The 12,600-nt window shown below is 35.7% G+C and overlaps 1 protein-coding gene across 8 annotated transcripts in view; it reads left to right on the top strand.

Annotated features, from left to right (window-relative positions):
* Window positions 1–12,600, top strand: part of BLTP1 (bridge-like lipid transfer protein family member 1) — a 121,122-nt gene that overhangs the window by 102,381 nt on the left and 6,141 nt on the right. For 6 of the 8 annotated variants that reach the window (XM_085323888.1, XM_085323893.1, XM_085323889.1 and 3 more), the window contains 13 exons: window positions 267–459; window positions 2,605–2,766; window positions 2,886–3,025; window positions 4,199–4,400; window positions 4,758–4,961; window positions 5,072–5,251; window positions 7,589–7,726; window positions 8,166–8,426; window positions 9,558–9,708; window positions 9,980–10,137; window positions 10,709–10,901; window positions 11,075–11,292; window positions 11,894–12,145. In XM_085323888.1, coding sequence (XP_085180014.1) covers window positions 267–459; window positions 2,605–2,766; window positions 2,886–3,025; window positions 4,199–4,400; window positions 4,758–4,961; window positions 5,072–5,251; window positions 7,589–7,726; window positions 8,166–8,426; window positions 9,558–9,708; window positions 9,980–10,137; window positions 10,709–10,901; window positions 11,075–11,292; window positions 11,894–12,145 — 2,452 coding nt within the window. The remainder of the gene's footprint in view (window positions 1–266; window positions 460–2,604; window positions 2,767–2,885; window positions 3,026–4,198; window positions 4,401–4,757; window positions 4,962–5,071; window positions 5,252–7,588; window positions 7,727–8,165; window positions 8,427–9,557; window positions 9,709–9,979; window positions 10,138–10,708; window positions 10,902–11,074; window positions 11,293–11,893; window positions 12,146–12,600) is intronic. The other 2 variants (XM_085323891.1, XM_085323887.1) reach the window with 2 other exon arrangements.

Raw genomic sequence — 12,600 nt, 5'->3', positions numbered from 1 at the left:
AGCAGAATGTTTTTACAATACAGTAAGGCAGAAAGAGAGCTATGTGCAGACAGGAACAAACAGTTGATGTTGCATGATTACACATGATCACAAAATTACATGGTCATATGCAGCAACTATATCTTGAATGTGATTGGAATGTAACATATCTTATGATGATATTTTTGTAAATAATGCCAAAAAAGTAGAAGAGGAGGAATGACACAAAACAGCTGTGCGGAAACTGAATTATTTTTTGAAATAAATTGATTTTTATTTGCTTTTAGTTGCACTACAACTCTAAGACTTTAAAGACTGAATCGCCAAATACTTCTCGAGGATCCTCTTTGCCAAGAACCCTTTCCAAAGAGTCCAAGCTGTATGGTATGAAAGATACTGCCACATCTCCTCCTTTATCTAGCACTATCCACAGCAAGACTAACACCTTGCTTCCTCCCCAACCCCCACCCATCCCATCAGGTACTTACAGACAATAACCTTCTAAAATTGTCACAGACTTATATTTTCCCTTCATATAATCTACTAGCTTTAGATCTGACTGCACATCAGTTGAAGCATGATATTTATCAAGTCTATACATTGGCTACAGAAACCCAATCCCAGAAGTGTGAATGTAGTTCATAAAGCTGCATTTGTGGAAATGTTAAACCACTCTCAGTAACAGTCACCATAGTATCTCAGTGACTGGCCATCACTGCATTCTCTCAGTTTTCATTTAACAAAGTAATGCTCACTACTGGAAAGTAAAGCTTAAGTATTTGAATAAAACATGCATGCTGATTGCTTTATTCGTAATCCAAGAAAAATAAGTTAGATGAATTCTTACACCTATACATTACATTGTTTGAAGAATACTTTTAAGTTTTCTAGTGCAACTTTGCCATGGAAGTAATGTATAGAAAAATGGTTTTTGGAGTTCAGTTGCTTGCTGTAGTMTTGAACAGCTGTTTAGAGGTATTTGTATTAATCAAAATACCAGACCAGAGGCCTCAACTGTTGCAGTCCCTTAAATAACTGTGATTTGGAATAACCTGAGTTTTAATACCTAAAGCTTGTTATATCTCAAATGATTCCCGTTTTCAAGCAGGCGTCCCTGTTATATCATGTCAGATCTAGAGATACATAGATTGTACCTCCACCTTCTGAGACTTTCACTCCTCTCTCCTTCAGCATTTGAATATTACCTTAGAAACAAATAGCCAGAATTTGTGAAAATYTGAGCAGGGAAAAATAATAACTTTTTATAAAAACAGCTGAGGTGCTGGGAGAGAAGAGTGGAAATGGGGATACCTTCAATTTACCCACACTTTTTAGCCATTAGCTCTGACTCCTTTAAATGTCCATCCTCTTTGATTGCTGAATATTACATACGCATGATTTATCCTACTATTTTTCAATTTTGTTTTGTACTTGCATATCTTCTTTCCATTCTTTGCCTTTAAATTTGTACCAAGTCATTTCTAGTTACCAAGTCCTGCTGTTTTGTATCTGTAAGCCCTACATTTGGGGGACTTCCATAATCCGCATTTTTATGACAATATGAATGTCTGCCAAAACTAGAAATTGCAATTATTTTGTTTCTCTATGTATTTTTATAAAAATTATTAGTTTATGATGGTTTTAAAATACTAAAAATTTATTATCTGTGTTACTTTTCCTCTTGAACAGAAACTGTTTTGTCTTAGTATCTTTAGTCTGCAGTAAAAGCAAGATGGGACCATCTAGAGAGTCAGAGGCACAGAAAGAATAGCTCGCATAGAATGAAAATTCATTGCTTGTTTGCTTAGTAAATAAAAGGATTTTTAAGCTCTATTGTAGGCACTCAGTTAATATTTATATTTTTCCTGGAGAATCTCAAATCATTATCTCTTATTTGAATATAAATGGTATTTTATTCACCTCTGGTTGTGCTATCTGATTCTTACAGGTAGTAATATCTGTATTACGTATAGGTGGTAATTGAGCTGGTACCGGTATTTTCTGTCCGTAACTTGCCAAAAGTTTCTTTATCTTTTGGTGAGCACGGATCCAAGTGCTAGCCTTCTCCACAGATTTAAGAGAACAGTCTTTCCATTAGTTTATACTCTGGTTATCTCTAGGCTTTGAAAAAATGCTTGTTTAGAATCTTCAGTTGTTCTTTGCATAGATGCAGTTAGACTTGCCATTTACTGTTTTAATCTTTTTTTTTCTCTCAGTTCACACTGACATTTGTCCCAAATTCATTTATGTCATTTTCCTAATATTCTTTCATCTTCAGTCAGCTGTGGTCACTTTGTCTGTTTGGAGAAGAATTTTGTGTGTCTGATTCTCAGTGCTATTTTGAAAGAAGCAAAGGGGTAAAAATGGTGCAAGAGTGCCTGGTAAAGAGCAAGCACAATGCAATTACAATCAAGCATGATAGACTAATAGTTGTTTTCACACAGTTTTTTAGTGAAACCTTGTGGTTTAATTTTTTTTTCTGATTACTCCAATTTATGCTTTTTCAKATGATGATGATGCAGAAAATTAGAGGAAACAGCTGTTAGTTATGAAATATCACCTGAAGTTTATCAGTTGCAGTTAAATATGACTACAGTAGAAAAATTTATCTTTTCAATGTTGCAGCCAAAGGGAAAGGAAGTGGTGGTGTGAAAACTGCTAAACTATATGCGTGGGTTGCACTCCAGTCGTTGCCAGAAGAAATGGTCATTAGTCCATGCTTACTGGACTTCCTAGAGAAAGCTCTTGAAACCATTCCGATTACACCAATTGAAAGGAATTATACAGGTAGGTTGTATCGTTATATTGTAGTATTCTAGGCTTTTGTCTTTTTTGTCTTCTGATGGCGTTGAGCTGCTCTTCCCTTTAAATTCCACTTTCTAATGAATACTTGTACTTGTTAAAAGCTGTTAGTTCACAGGATGAAGACATGGGGCAATTTGATATACAAGATCCCTTAGAAGAGTCCACAACATCATTGGTGTCATCATCAACATCAGCGTATTCATCCTTTCCTGTAGATGTGGTGGTTTATGTACGGGTTCAGGTGAGGTTTTAATTCTACAGTCAATATAGTAAGTAACTTCAGTCACAATCTTTAAGGGAGGCCATGCTTCTAAGAGATGTTTTGTTTTGTTTTTTAATTATTTTCAAGTGCCCTTTCTGAGAAAGGCATGTCTAGAGTGATGATAAATAAAACTTCAGCAGTTCTGACATCTTTCAGTCCTATAGAAACCAACAGAAACGAGCTGTTTTGAAAAACCACAGTTCTGAGCATTTTTAATCGTAGCTACTTTTTCACTGGTGTCAGAAGCATTGTCTTTGTTCTTGCTCATTTATGATCAGTCTTTGTTCATCAAAAGGTTCTTGTATATCTTGGAACTTTTTGAAAATGTTTTTCATAACTAATTATTTACATCTATTATTTAGATACTATTACAAAACAAAAACAGTACTTAAAGAATTTTCTCAGTTTATGCTASGTATAAAAGTGTGAGTAAAAATGTATGCATGAGAAATGTACATTTCTCATCTATGAGGCATATTCACATGGCTTAATATTCRGTCAGTCTGGGCTCTCTGTATGTGTCAGAGAGAAAACTGCTACTGCAGTGTGATTCAGAGCACCTGAGTTTGATCTGAATGCTGCTATTATATTTTTGCACTTTGCTTGAATAACATTTTTTCATGGTGTAAATTTGATTTATATTTCCACACTGAACAGCTTATTGTAACACATTTTTTATGCCTATGAAAATGAACTACAACAATTTGTAGCCTCACTCAGCTTCTGCAAACTCAACTCAAYTGGCCAAGGATGTGTGGGCTTGGTGAGGTGGTGAGTGAGGCCTCCAGGATCCACTCAAGAGTTGACTGTTTTTGCACAATTCTTACATGAAAGGAATGAAGCTATGGACTGACTTGTGGAAAAAGAAGAGAGGAATACACATGTCCTCTGCTGCATCCAAGATTCCTCTGAGTTTTCTAACAATTTGTCCCAGATAATAGATCTGGTGAAGCAGGCATTCCCTGGAGTGAATATATGTGCATGAACTTTATATGAGTTATCTTATTCATTCTAAAACCAATCTGAAAAAGTTGTAATATGCTTAGATTCAAAAAATTAAATGTGGCATACTATTATTATAGCTCAAACTTGGGGTGCTTTTACTATTCTGCATTTGTTAATTGAATCCTTTATTTTCTGTCCCTGTTTTAGCCCTCCCAAATCAAGTTCAGCTGCTTGCCAGTATCAAGAGTTGAATGTATGCTRAAGTTGCCCTCTTTAGATCTTGTGTTTTCTTCAAACCGAGGAGAACTGGAAACATTAGGCACAATGTACCCAGCAGAAAATGTGTTAGTTGGCGGCACAGCTTCACAGAGTGGTTCAAAGAATTCAGTTAATAAATCTGGAGCACAAGGTAATACACATATGAGTGATTATACTATATGCAGTTTGTGGAAAAAAAAAAAAACTTTTGTCTAAAATTATAATAAAATATAAACTTTTACAAACCTATTTTTAATATATTAGTGATCTGGGTAGAATTTCTTCATATTAAATCAGTTTTCTAATCTGTTGTAAAAGCTTGAAAAGCTTACACAGATGCAGTATATTGGAGTATATGCTCAGTTATCTGTTATAAACGCCTAACATCARTACTTAGAATATCTAAGCTACATAGCTCCTAGGAGGGTGTAATTTATTGTGCATTTGGTCTATTTAATAATGTTGTTACCAGTATTATTTCATGTTTGAAAATGCTTTTATACTTCAGGTTCATCACCTGGACTAGGCAGTCCTCTTGGCAGAACACGACACAGTAGTAGTCAGTCAGACCTGACCACTTCTAGTAGCAGTTCTTCAGGCCTGAGCTTTACTGCCTGCATGTCTGATTTCTCCCTTTACGTGTTTCATCCATATGGAGCAGGAAAACAAAAATCTGCTGTTACTGTTCTAACTCCTGGATCAGGAGCCTTAGGTACAGAATACATTTGTGTTTGTTTTAATGACCATTTTCTAAGGCATGATTTTTGAACTGAAGATCTGAAATGGTCACATAAGACTAAATTTTCTCCTTTCTATTTCTAGGTAATGTGGATGAGGAACCTACTTCAGTCACAGGCAGGAAGGATTCTTTAAGCATTAACCTTGAGTTTGTAAAAGTCAGCCTATCAAGAATAAGGCGTTCAGGAGGTTCCTCCTTTTTTGAGACTCAGTCTGCAAGCAAAGCTACAAGCAAGATAGATACTACGCTGATTAACATATCTGGTAAATGCTTGTTTCATTTTAATTATGCTCCTGTTTATTCATCTAATAAGAGAACTGCCATTCCAGTGATACACCTTACTCTCACTAGCTTTTGTGGATGTTATTTGAGAGCCATCTATCTGTCATGTGCAGTAAAATTTTTGTTCTTTTAGAGTGAAATGGTGATTGACATTAAACTTTCAATTGTATGCTTACAGTACCTATTTGCAGATGCACTTTTTTATCCTAACTCATTTAATGTATTTAATGTAATGTTTTATCTGTAAACAGATGGGTTTGTTCAAACATGTCTCTGACATCAGGCTTATTCTGAGATAAAGCTAAGTTGTTTGTGTTTAGACAATGCTTAACTCAAGGAATTTAAGTTCCATGTCATATTAATTGTATTGAAGGTATTTCTCACAACAGACATGATCARGAGAAAGTGATTTTAAGTCAATATTTAATAGTAACTTTTTGTGTGTCAACTTTATTATGTGGTCTTAGTATGCAAAAAAGAGTGATTATTTTCCACCTATTGGCATGATATTTATATCGATTTATCTATCTGTCTTCAGATACACAATCCCACAGTAAATTTAGAGTAGCCTTATGCCTGAGAGACTGGAGCTTTTGGACAGTTTGAATATTTGAATGGTATCTACTCCCTTCACTCTGTTAACCTCGAGAACCCCAGAACTTTTGACTGCAATGTTGTGATGTGTGACWACATAAATGGCAGTGTGGTGAAACATGTAGTATTATCTATTTTCATTTACATAATTTGCTTCAATACCAAACTAAGTAGCTTGGTCAGCTTTTAAACTATTTTTATTAGCTATGCCAGTAGTTTTTGTTTCCCACAAAAAAATGTCTTGTCTTCTACGCTATTTCATTTACTCCTTGCTGGCATGCATCGTTAGTGAAAACAATAGTTTTGAAATCCTCAAACTAAACTTGTCGTTTCACTTGGGTATGGCCCTTGCCGGTCAGTTTTATTGGTGGTGRTCAAAAAAAGCCTAGATAACCAAACAATGGCTTCTCAAAGCAACAAGTGGAAAGGACTACAAATCACAAAGAACAAGGGAATCATCAGCCTTCGGGCTAGGTTTCTGAGTTTTTGAGCTTGTTTGGTAGAATTCCACTGTGTTTTCTCAAAGTTATGTAAGCACGCTGCTTGCTGCAGCTGGAAAATGATCACGGTGTGTGTACAACGTCCATGTGGAATAGGTTCAAAAACTCTCCACATGCCAGAGTTGGCAACAAGTGAATAAAATTCTTCAGCAGGCCATCCAGTGCCCAACTATGAAGCTCTTCTATGTCACTTTTCTGTTCCATGGGAACAGAAGGATAAGAAAATTCAGATTCTTATTGCTGTTTTACCTCACATTACATGTTATAACAGAGATAAAATAATATAATAATAAAACTTTACACTAAACTTATTCGCAGTGTTGGTTAAGCTTTCAATTAAACCTRGTTTAGTAATCGCTAAGCATCCTTTTTATTTCTATAATCTATAATCCAGAAATRGATGTTTCAGAACTGTTACCGGAATAGGACAAAATCTTTTGCAGATACTCATTATCGTCTTTCTTTTTTTGTATGACAACTAGCAATAGTCAAGTAATCTCCCTATAGAGAAAAATAAAAGTGGATTATATAGTAATGATGCATGAATAGCATATAGAGATGCTATTATAGAGATGGTATACCGTGCCCTCTAAATATGAAAGCTGAATCTCCTGGATCACAAGCTGTGTTCTTTATGTTCTTTATGATCAGTTTGTTTTAATACAGTGTTTGTAAGTGGTTACTAACTTTATCTGTAGTGCTGCATGTCTAACCTGGTGGGTTAGTTCTACAATCTCTGTTCAGTTACTGGCCATCAGAGTTCACTACCTGTTGCCTGTGAAGTTGCACTCCTGAACGCTCAAAGAACCACAGAGTAATAGTGGGTTTTAGAGACTGTTTCTGCCCTGCCTGTGGGATCCTGAGTTCCTGGGCAAACAGCAGAATGGTTGTGATTAATCTGCCATTAAAGCCGTCAGGTGGCGAGTCTGAGGTATACATATACAACAGAAGTGGGGACCCAGCATCAAGTGTATTCATAGGTTCCATCTTGTCYTTATGAAATGCATTTTATCTAATGTTAGGTTTGGACAAATAGCAGCACCTGAGGAAAATCGCTGTTTTTAGTAACTGTTTTTCTTTATAGCACTGACTGTACTGCTGGGTAGAGAAATACTTGACTATTCTAAAGGATAACACCCTCAAAGCCTATTAATTGGATTGGGTTAACAAAATCCATTATTACTGTCTACTTAGAGCTGTATTTGTTTGCTTTTTCATTGTCAGCGGTCTGTGATATAGGATCTGCTTCTTTTAAATATGACATGCGACGACTCAGTGAGATTCTAGCCTTCCCAAGGGCTTGGTACAGGAGAAGCATTGCTAGACGGCTCTTCCTAGGTGATCAGACAATAAATATGCCAGGTAAGATATTTCTTCTCATGGAAAACCTTTTGTACGATGGCCTATTGTAGGATTTGCATAAACATATATCAGCAGTATATTACAACTTATGTAGCTGGATAGAAATGTAGAAATGAGTATGTATTACAATCTCCTTCTTATGCAGTCACTGTAATAGACATTTTCCATCTCTAATCTCTAGGTTTTCTTTTTCTTTTCTTCCTTTTTTTTTTTTTTTTTTTTTTTTTTTTTTTTTTTTTTTTTTTTTTTTTTTTTTTTTAACTTAAGTAGCTCATGGAATTGTTTAAAGAGCTTATCAGAATTAACATGTTAGAAAAACATTAGTGAAGTTTATTTCAAAGCTTGACGCTCTAGAAACGTTCTCCAGTATGTAGGAAGATATTGTGAAATAGAARTGAAATAGTTCTTCTGCCTTTCATATGCTTTTTTTTTCTTCCAGTAGCATCGGGTCCCGGAACACCAGATTCCATTGAAGGGGTAAGCCAGCACCTTTCTCCTGAATCATCACGGAAAGCATACTGTAGGACATGGGAGCAACCCTGCCAATCTGCCTCATTTACACACATGGCACAGTCACCTAATGTTTTTAATGAGCATAATGCAAACAGCAGTATGTCACCTGGGGCAGCATCTCATAGCTTAAAGTCTCCAGCTGTTACAAGATCCAGGAGTGTGTCTGACTCTTCAGTGCCTCAGAGAGGTTAGTAGAGGATGATTTTTTTAAAAAAAATTATTCTTTAGAGTTTTTCTAGCAGTTACATGAAAAATGAATGTCTAGGAAGCAGTAATAAAACGTTCCTTGTTCACTTGTGCTTTGGAGTGGAGAGCCTATGACTTAGGAAATTTCTGAAATGTATAGATCAAACTGGAGATGATTAGAATACTTTCTATAAAMTGTTGGAATATCTTTTACTGGAGCAGGAATTACCTAGCTGGGGTTAGCTGAGTTCTGCAGCTTAGTTTTGATTGTGTTTATTTTCTTTGCCCTCTATTCTCATCCAAACAATTACCATGTTCTTAGCAGAGAAGGGATATCACAACTCACAGATAAGGTCAGTTATTTCATCTCATCTGATTGAAACTTAGGGCTCATACTAAATGATGCAAATAAAATAATTTTTATATAAGAAATAAATGCAGACTTACTTGTAATTTCTTTTACTATGCATGTAAATTGTATCTAATAGTAATGTAGAGTTGGCTGTTTGTAATATTTCTGGCATTAGATACAGGTAGGAGGTTTAGAAATATGGTGCTTATTTTTACTCTAGGAAAAATCTAAGAAAAGGAAGAAGAACAGGTATTTTGTCTGTATTTAGGAAGCAAGATATTAGTATATGAACAATTTTTTAAAAGAAARCATGTCTGGGGAAAGATTTATGACTGGTAAAGTGATTTGTTCATAGGAAATGCAATTTTGCAGACTCTTTTTTAAGACTATCTCTAGGAATTTTGGGAGAGGAGTAAGGAAGACTTCAACTCTTGAAGTCCTGACTTGGCACTTGTACAAATAATCACTGCATGAATATTTAAATACTTAAAATTCATGTTCTAAATGCACTTTTTTTTAAAAAAAGTGGTTAAGAATTAAAAAAGCTTTTGCATGACTGACTGAAAGATTTTGGTAAAAAWAATTGTATAAAAAGACTCTATTTCTATGAGCAGCACCTACTGTAAATCTTTTGGTTCTCTCCTATCCTTACTTGTAGTCTCACAGGACACCTTAAAAAAGATGTCTGTCTGTCCCTTAGTAGTGTCTTTTAATGTATATACTCCGCCATTTTTTTCTAGTGGATGCCATCTTTTAAATTTTTGGCTTCTTTTTCTTTAGATACTCTCTCAAAAACATCAACTCCATTTAATAAGTCAAATAAAGCTGGAAGCCAGCAAGGAACACCATGGGAAACGCTGGTTGTATTTGCTATGAACCTGAAACAATTAAATGTCCAAATGAATATGAGCAATGTAATGGGCAATACTACGTAAGTATAAAACAAGTTCAGATGTGTTTTAGCAGACTGTAGTGTTTTGGCAAAAGACTACTGCTCCTTCAGTTTACTAATAGCCTACTGTCTTGTAGCTTTGAAACCCTGCCTTTTTTCAATTCTGATCTGTGAAGCCCCTCATGAATATTGGTACTTAATCATGAAGTCACATGTGCCTAATCCATGTTACTTGCTACTCTGCAGTAAATAATTTTGTGTTTCTTATTTGGAAGATTGAAAGTTTGTTCATTTTTCACATCTGTTCTAGGTGGACCACCAGCGGTTTGAAAAGCCAAGGTCGCTTATCTGTGGGTAGTAGCAGAGATCGTGAAATTAGCATGTCTGTTGGTTTGGGAAGGTCACAGCTGGACTCTAGGGGGGGAGTTGTTGGAGGTACCATAGATGTTAACACCTTGGAGATGGTGGGTAAGTTGGAAACCTGGTCAGTATTAATGTGTGTCCCGGATGATARACATGAAAAGCTAAAGTATATATGCCATACCCACCTTTGTCAACCTGCTAGTATATGAAGGGTTTGGATTCTCACTTGTGCCTTCAGAGTGCACTCTGAATTGCAAGGATAGTTTCCTGATTAGGGACTAATTCAGTCTCAGGGTTACTTTAAATTATAGTAGCTAGCTCTGCCCCCCTCSCCATGCCTCCCTCAGCTGTCTGGACACATGGCACCTGGAAAAGTTTGATAGCATATCAGCTTTTCCTGGAATTTCCCAAGTGCTTATGGTCTAGGAAATGCAAAAGAAGCTTTGGAGAGGGACTGGAATTTCCCAAGTGCTTATGGTCTAGGAAATGCAAAAGAAGCTTTGGAGAGGGACTGGATTTTCCAGCTTCTCATCAGTGTGAGGATCTCTCCATGCACCTGAAGAAAACAATGTCATCACAGTCCCTCTGTATCATGTGGATGGCATAAGTGTGATATCCACTGATAGAATCTCTTTATTTTAATGCTGTATTTCGGTGTTATTTGGTTCTATTTCAGCTCATATTTCTGAACACCCAAAYCAACAGCCCAATCATAAAATTCAAATTACTATGGGTTCCACTGAAGCACGTGTTGACTATATGGGATCCAGTATCCTAATGGGAATCTTCAGTAATGCAGATCTTAARCTACAGGATGAATGGAAAATTAATCTGTACAATGCTTTGGATTCAAGCATCTCTGATAAAAGGTAATGCTGTTTGCTATGTTTAGTTCTGCCTGTATGGATTCTGTATAGTGGTGCTTACAGAAAGTAAGAAAGTAAGAGCATGCTAGAAAGCCAAAGGTCGTTTTTTTTTATTATTATTATCATAAGTAGGATGTAGTTTAACTGTGAATGTTCTTGTTATTTTTAATATCTAGTGAGATATTTGTCCATGGGGACTTGAAATGGGATATCTTCCAAGTGATGATTTCAAGATCGACTACACCAGACCTGATAAAAATAGGAATGAAACTCCAGGAGTTCTTTACTCAGCAGTTTGATACAAGCAAGCGAGCTTTGTCTACCTGGGGACCTGTTCCTTATCTTCCTCCAAAGACAATGGCCAATAATGTGGAGAGAAGCTCACATGAGCAGTGTAAGTGGCACAGAAAGTTGTCCCATAGTATACTTTTCAAATAGGATGTTTCTAATCACAAAAATTCATCTGAGCAACTTTATTCAAGCAAGTATATTTGTTTAACTTAAAAAAAATCTTAAAAATTATTTCCATGTAAATTTGGGCTGGCAATAACTTTTCTAAGAAGAGGGAAAAGATCTTGGACGCCCTCCTATACTTTTGATACAAGAATTAACTAATTTATTTTCAAGTTTTAGTTAAAAACATGTGCTTTTGTTGAAATCATTTTGCAGTTTGAAAACTTAACTTKTTAAGTTTCTTCTGTAAAAATTATTTCTTCTTTGGGTAGGAGTGGAAATGTGMTGTTATTCTTACTTTGTTAAACATGAGCTGAAATAATCATTCATCTGAACCCAGTAAGTCATTGATTTCTAAGTAGGCTTGTTTAGAAGCTCTTAACTTAAACTGTCTCACAGATGACAAAGATGAAACAGTATCAATGAAAATATCAATCAAAATTACTGTTTTTAATAAGACACAGGAACTACAGCAGCAATCTTTTCTGTATCTTCCTTTTTCCTAATGTTTGTTTCTCTCTTGCTACTGCRTGTCTTTCTAGTGTTGGATGCAGCTCATCATCGCCATTGGCCAGGGGTTTTGAAGGTGCTGTCTGGGTGCCATATATCCTTATTTCAGATGCCATTGCCAGAAGATGGAATGCAATTTGGAGGATCCATGAGCTTGCACGGAAACCATATGACACTGGCTTGTTTTCATGGACCCAATTTCCGTTCAAAATCTTGGGYCTTATTTCACCTTGAAGAACCCAACATTGCATTTTGGACAGAAGCACAGAAAGTTTCAGAAGATGGTAATTTAAAGCATTTCTTCCTCTCTGTGTTTACTTCCTTTAAAGAATTTTAAGAATTTATTGATAAGTAAGAGGAAATCAAAGAAAAACTTACTTTGAAGTCTGAATCAAGATTATTTTCTAGAGATGTACTGCTTATGTAAAATAATAATCTGTTCCCTCTTGTACATCTTTACCACCATTTGCTTTAACTGTGAAATAAAGAAAAGTGCATTCTGAAGCATAGTAGATAAGTCCTTGGTATGCCTATGACAGGGATTGTCTGCCTTGTTAATTGCACATCTGTGTTTATGCAGTCTTTGGCTTCTACATGTTGAATTTTGAAGACCTTTTATCACTTATGTTTGCCTTTATATTGAGAAGTCTTTACTGGCTGTAGCTACTGTGAGGATTTAAATTTTGTTGTCTGCAAGCTTTACGCCAGTTTTTAATGCCACTGGCTAACTAGTTATTCT

The sequence above is a fragment of the Rhea americana genome, unplaced genomic scaffold, assembly GCF_003343005.1.
Source record: "Rhea americana isolate MKP2758 unplaced genomic scaffold, rheAme1 scaffold_89, whole genome shotgun sequence".
NCBI classification, from domain to species: domain Eukaryota; kingdom Metazoa; phylum Chordata; class Aves; order Rheiformes; family Rheidae; genus Rhea; species Rhea americana.
This window is presented reverse-complemented; position numbering and strand designations above follow the sequence as displayed.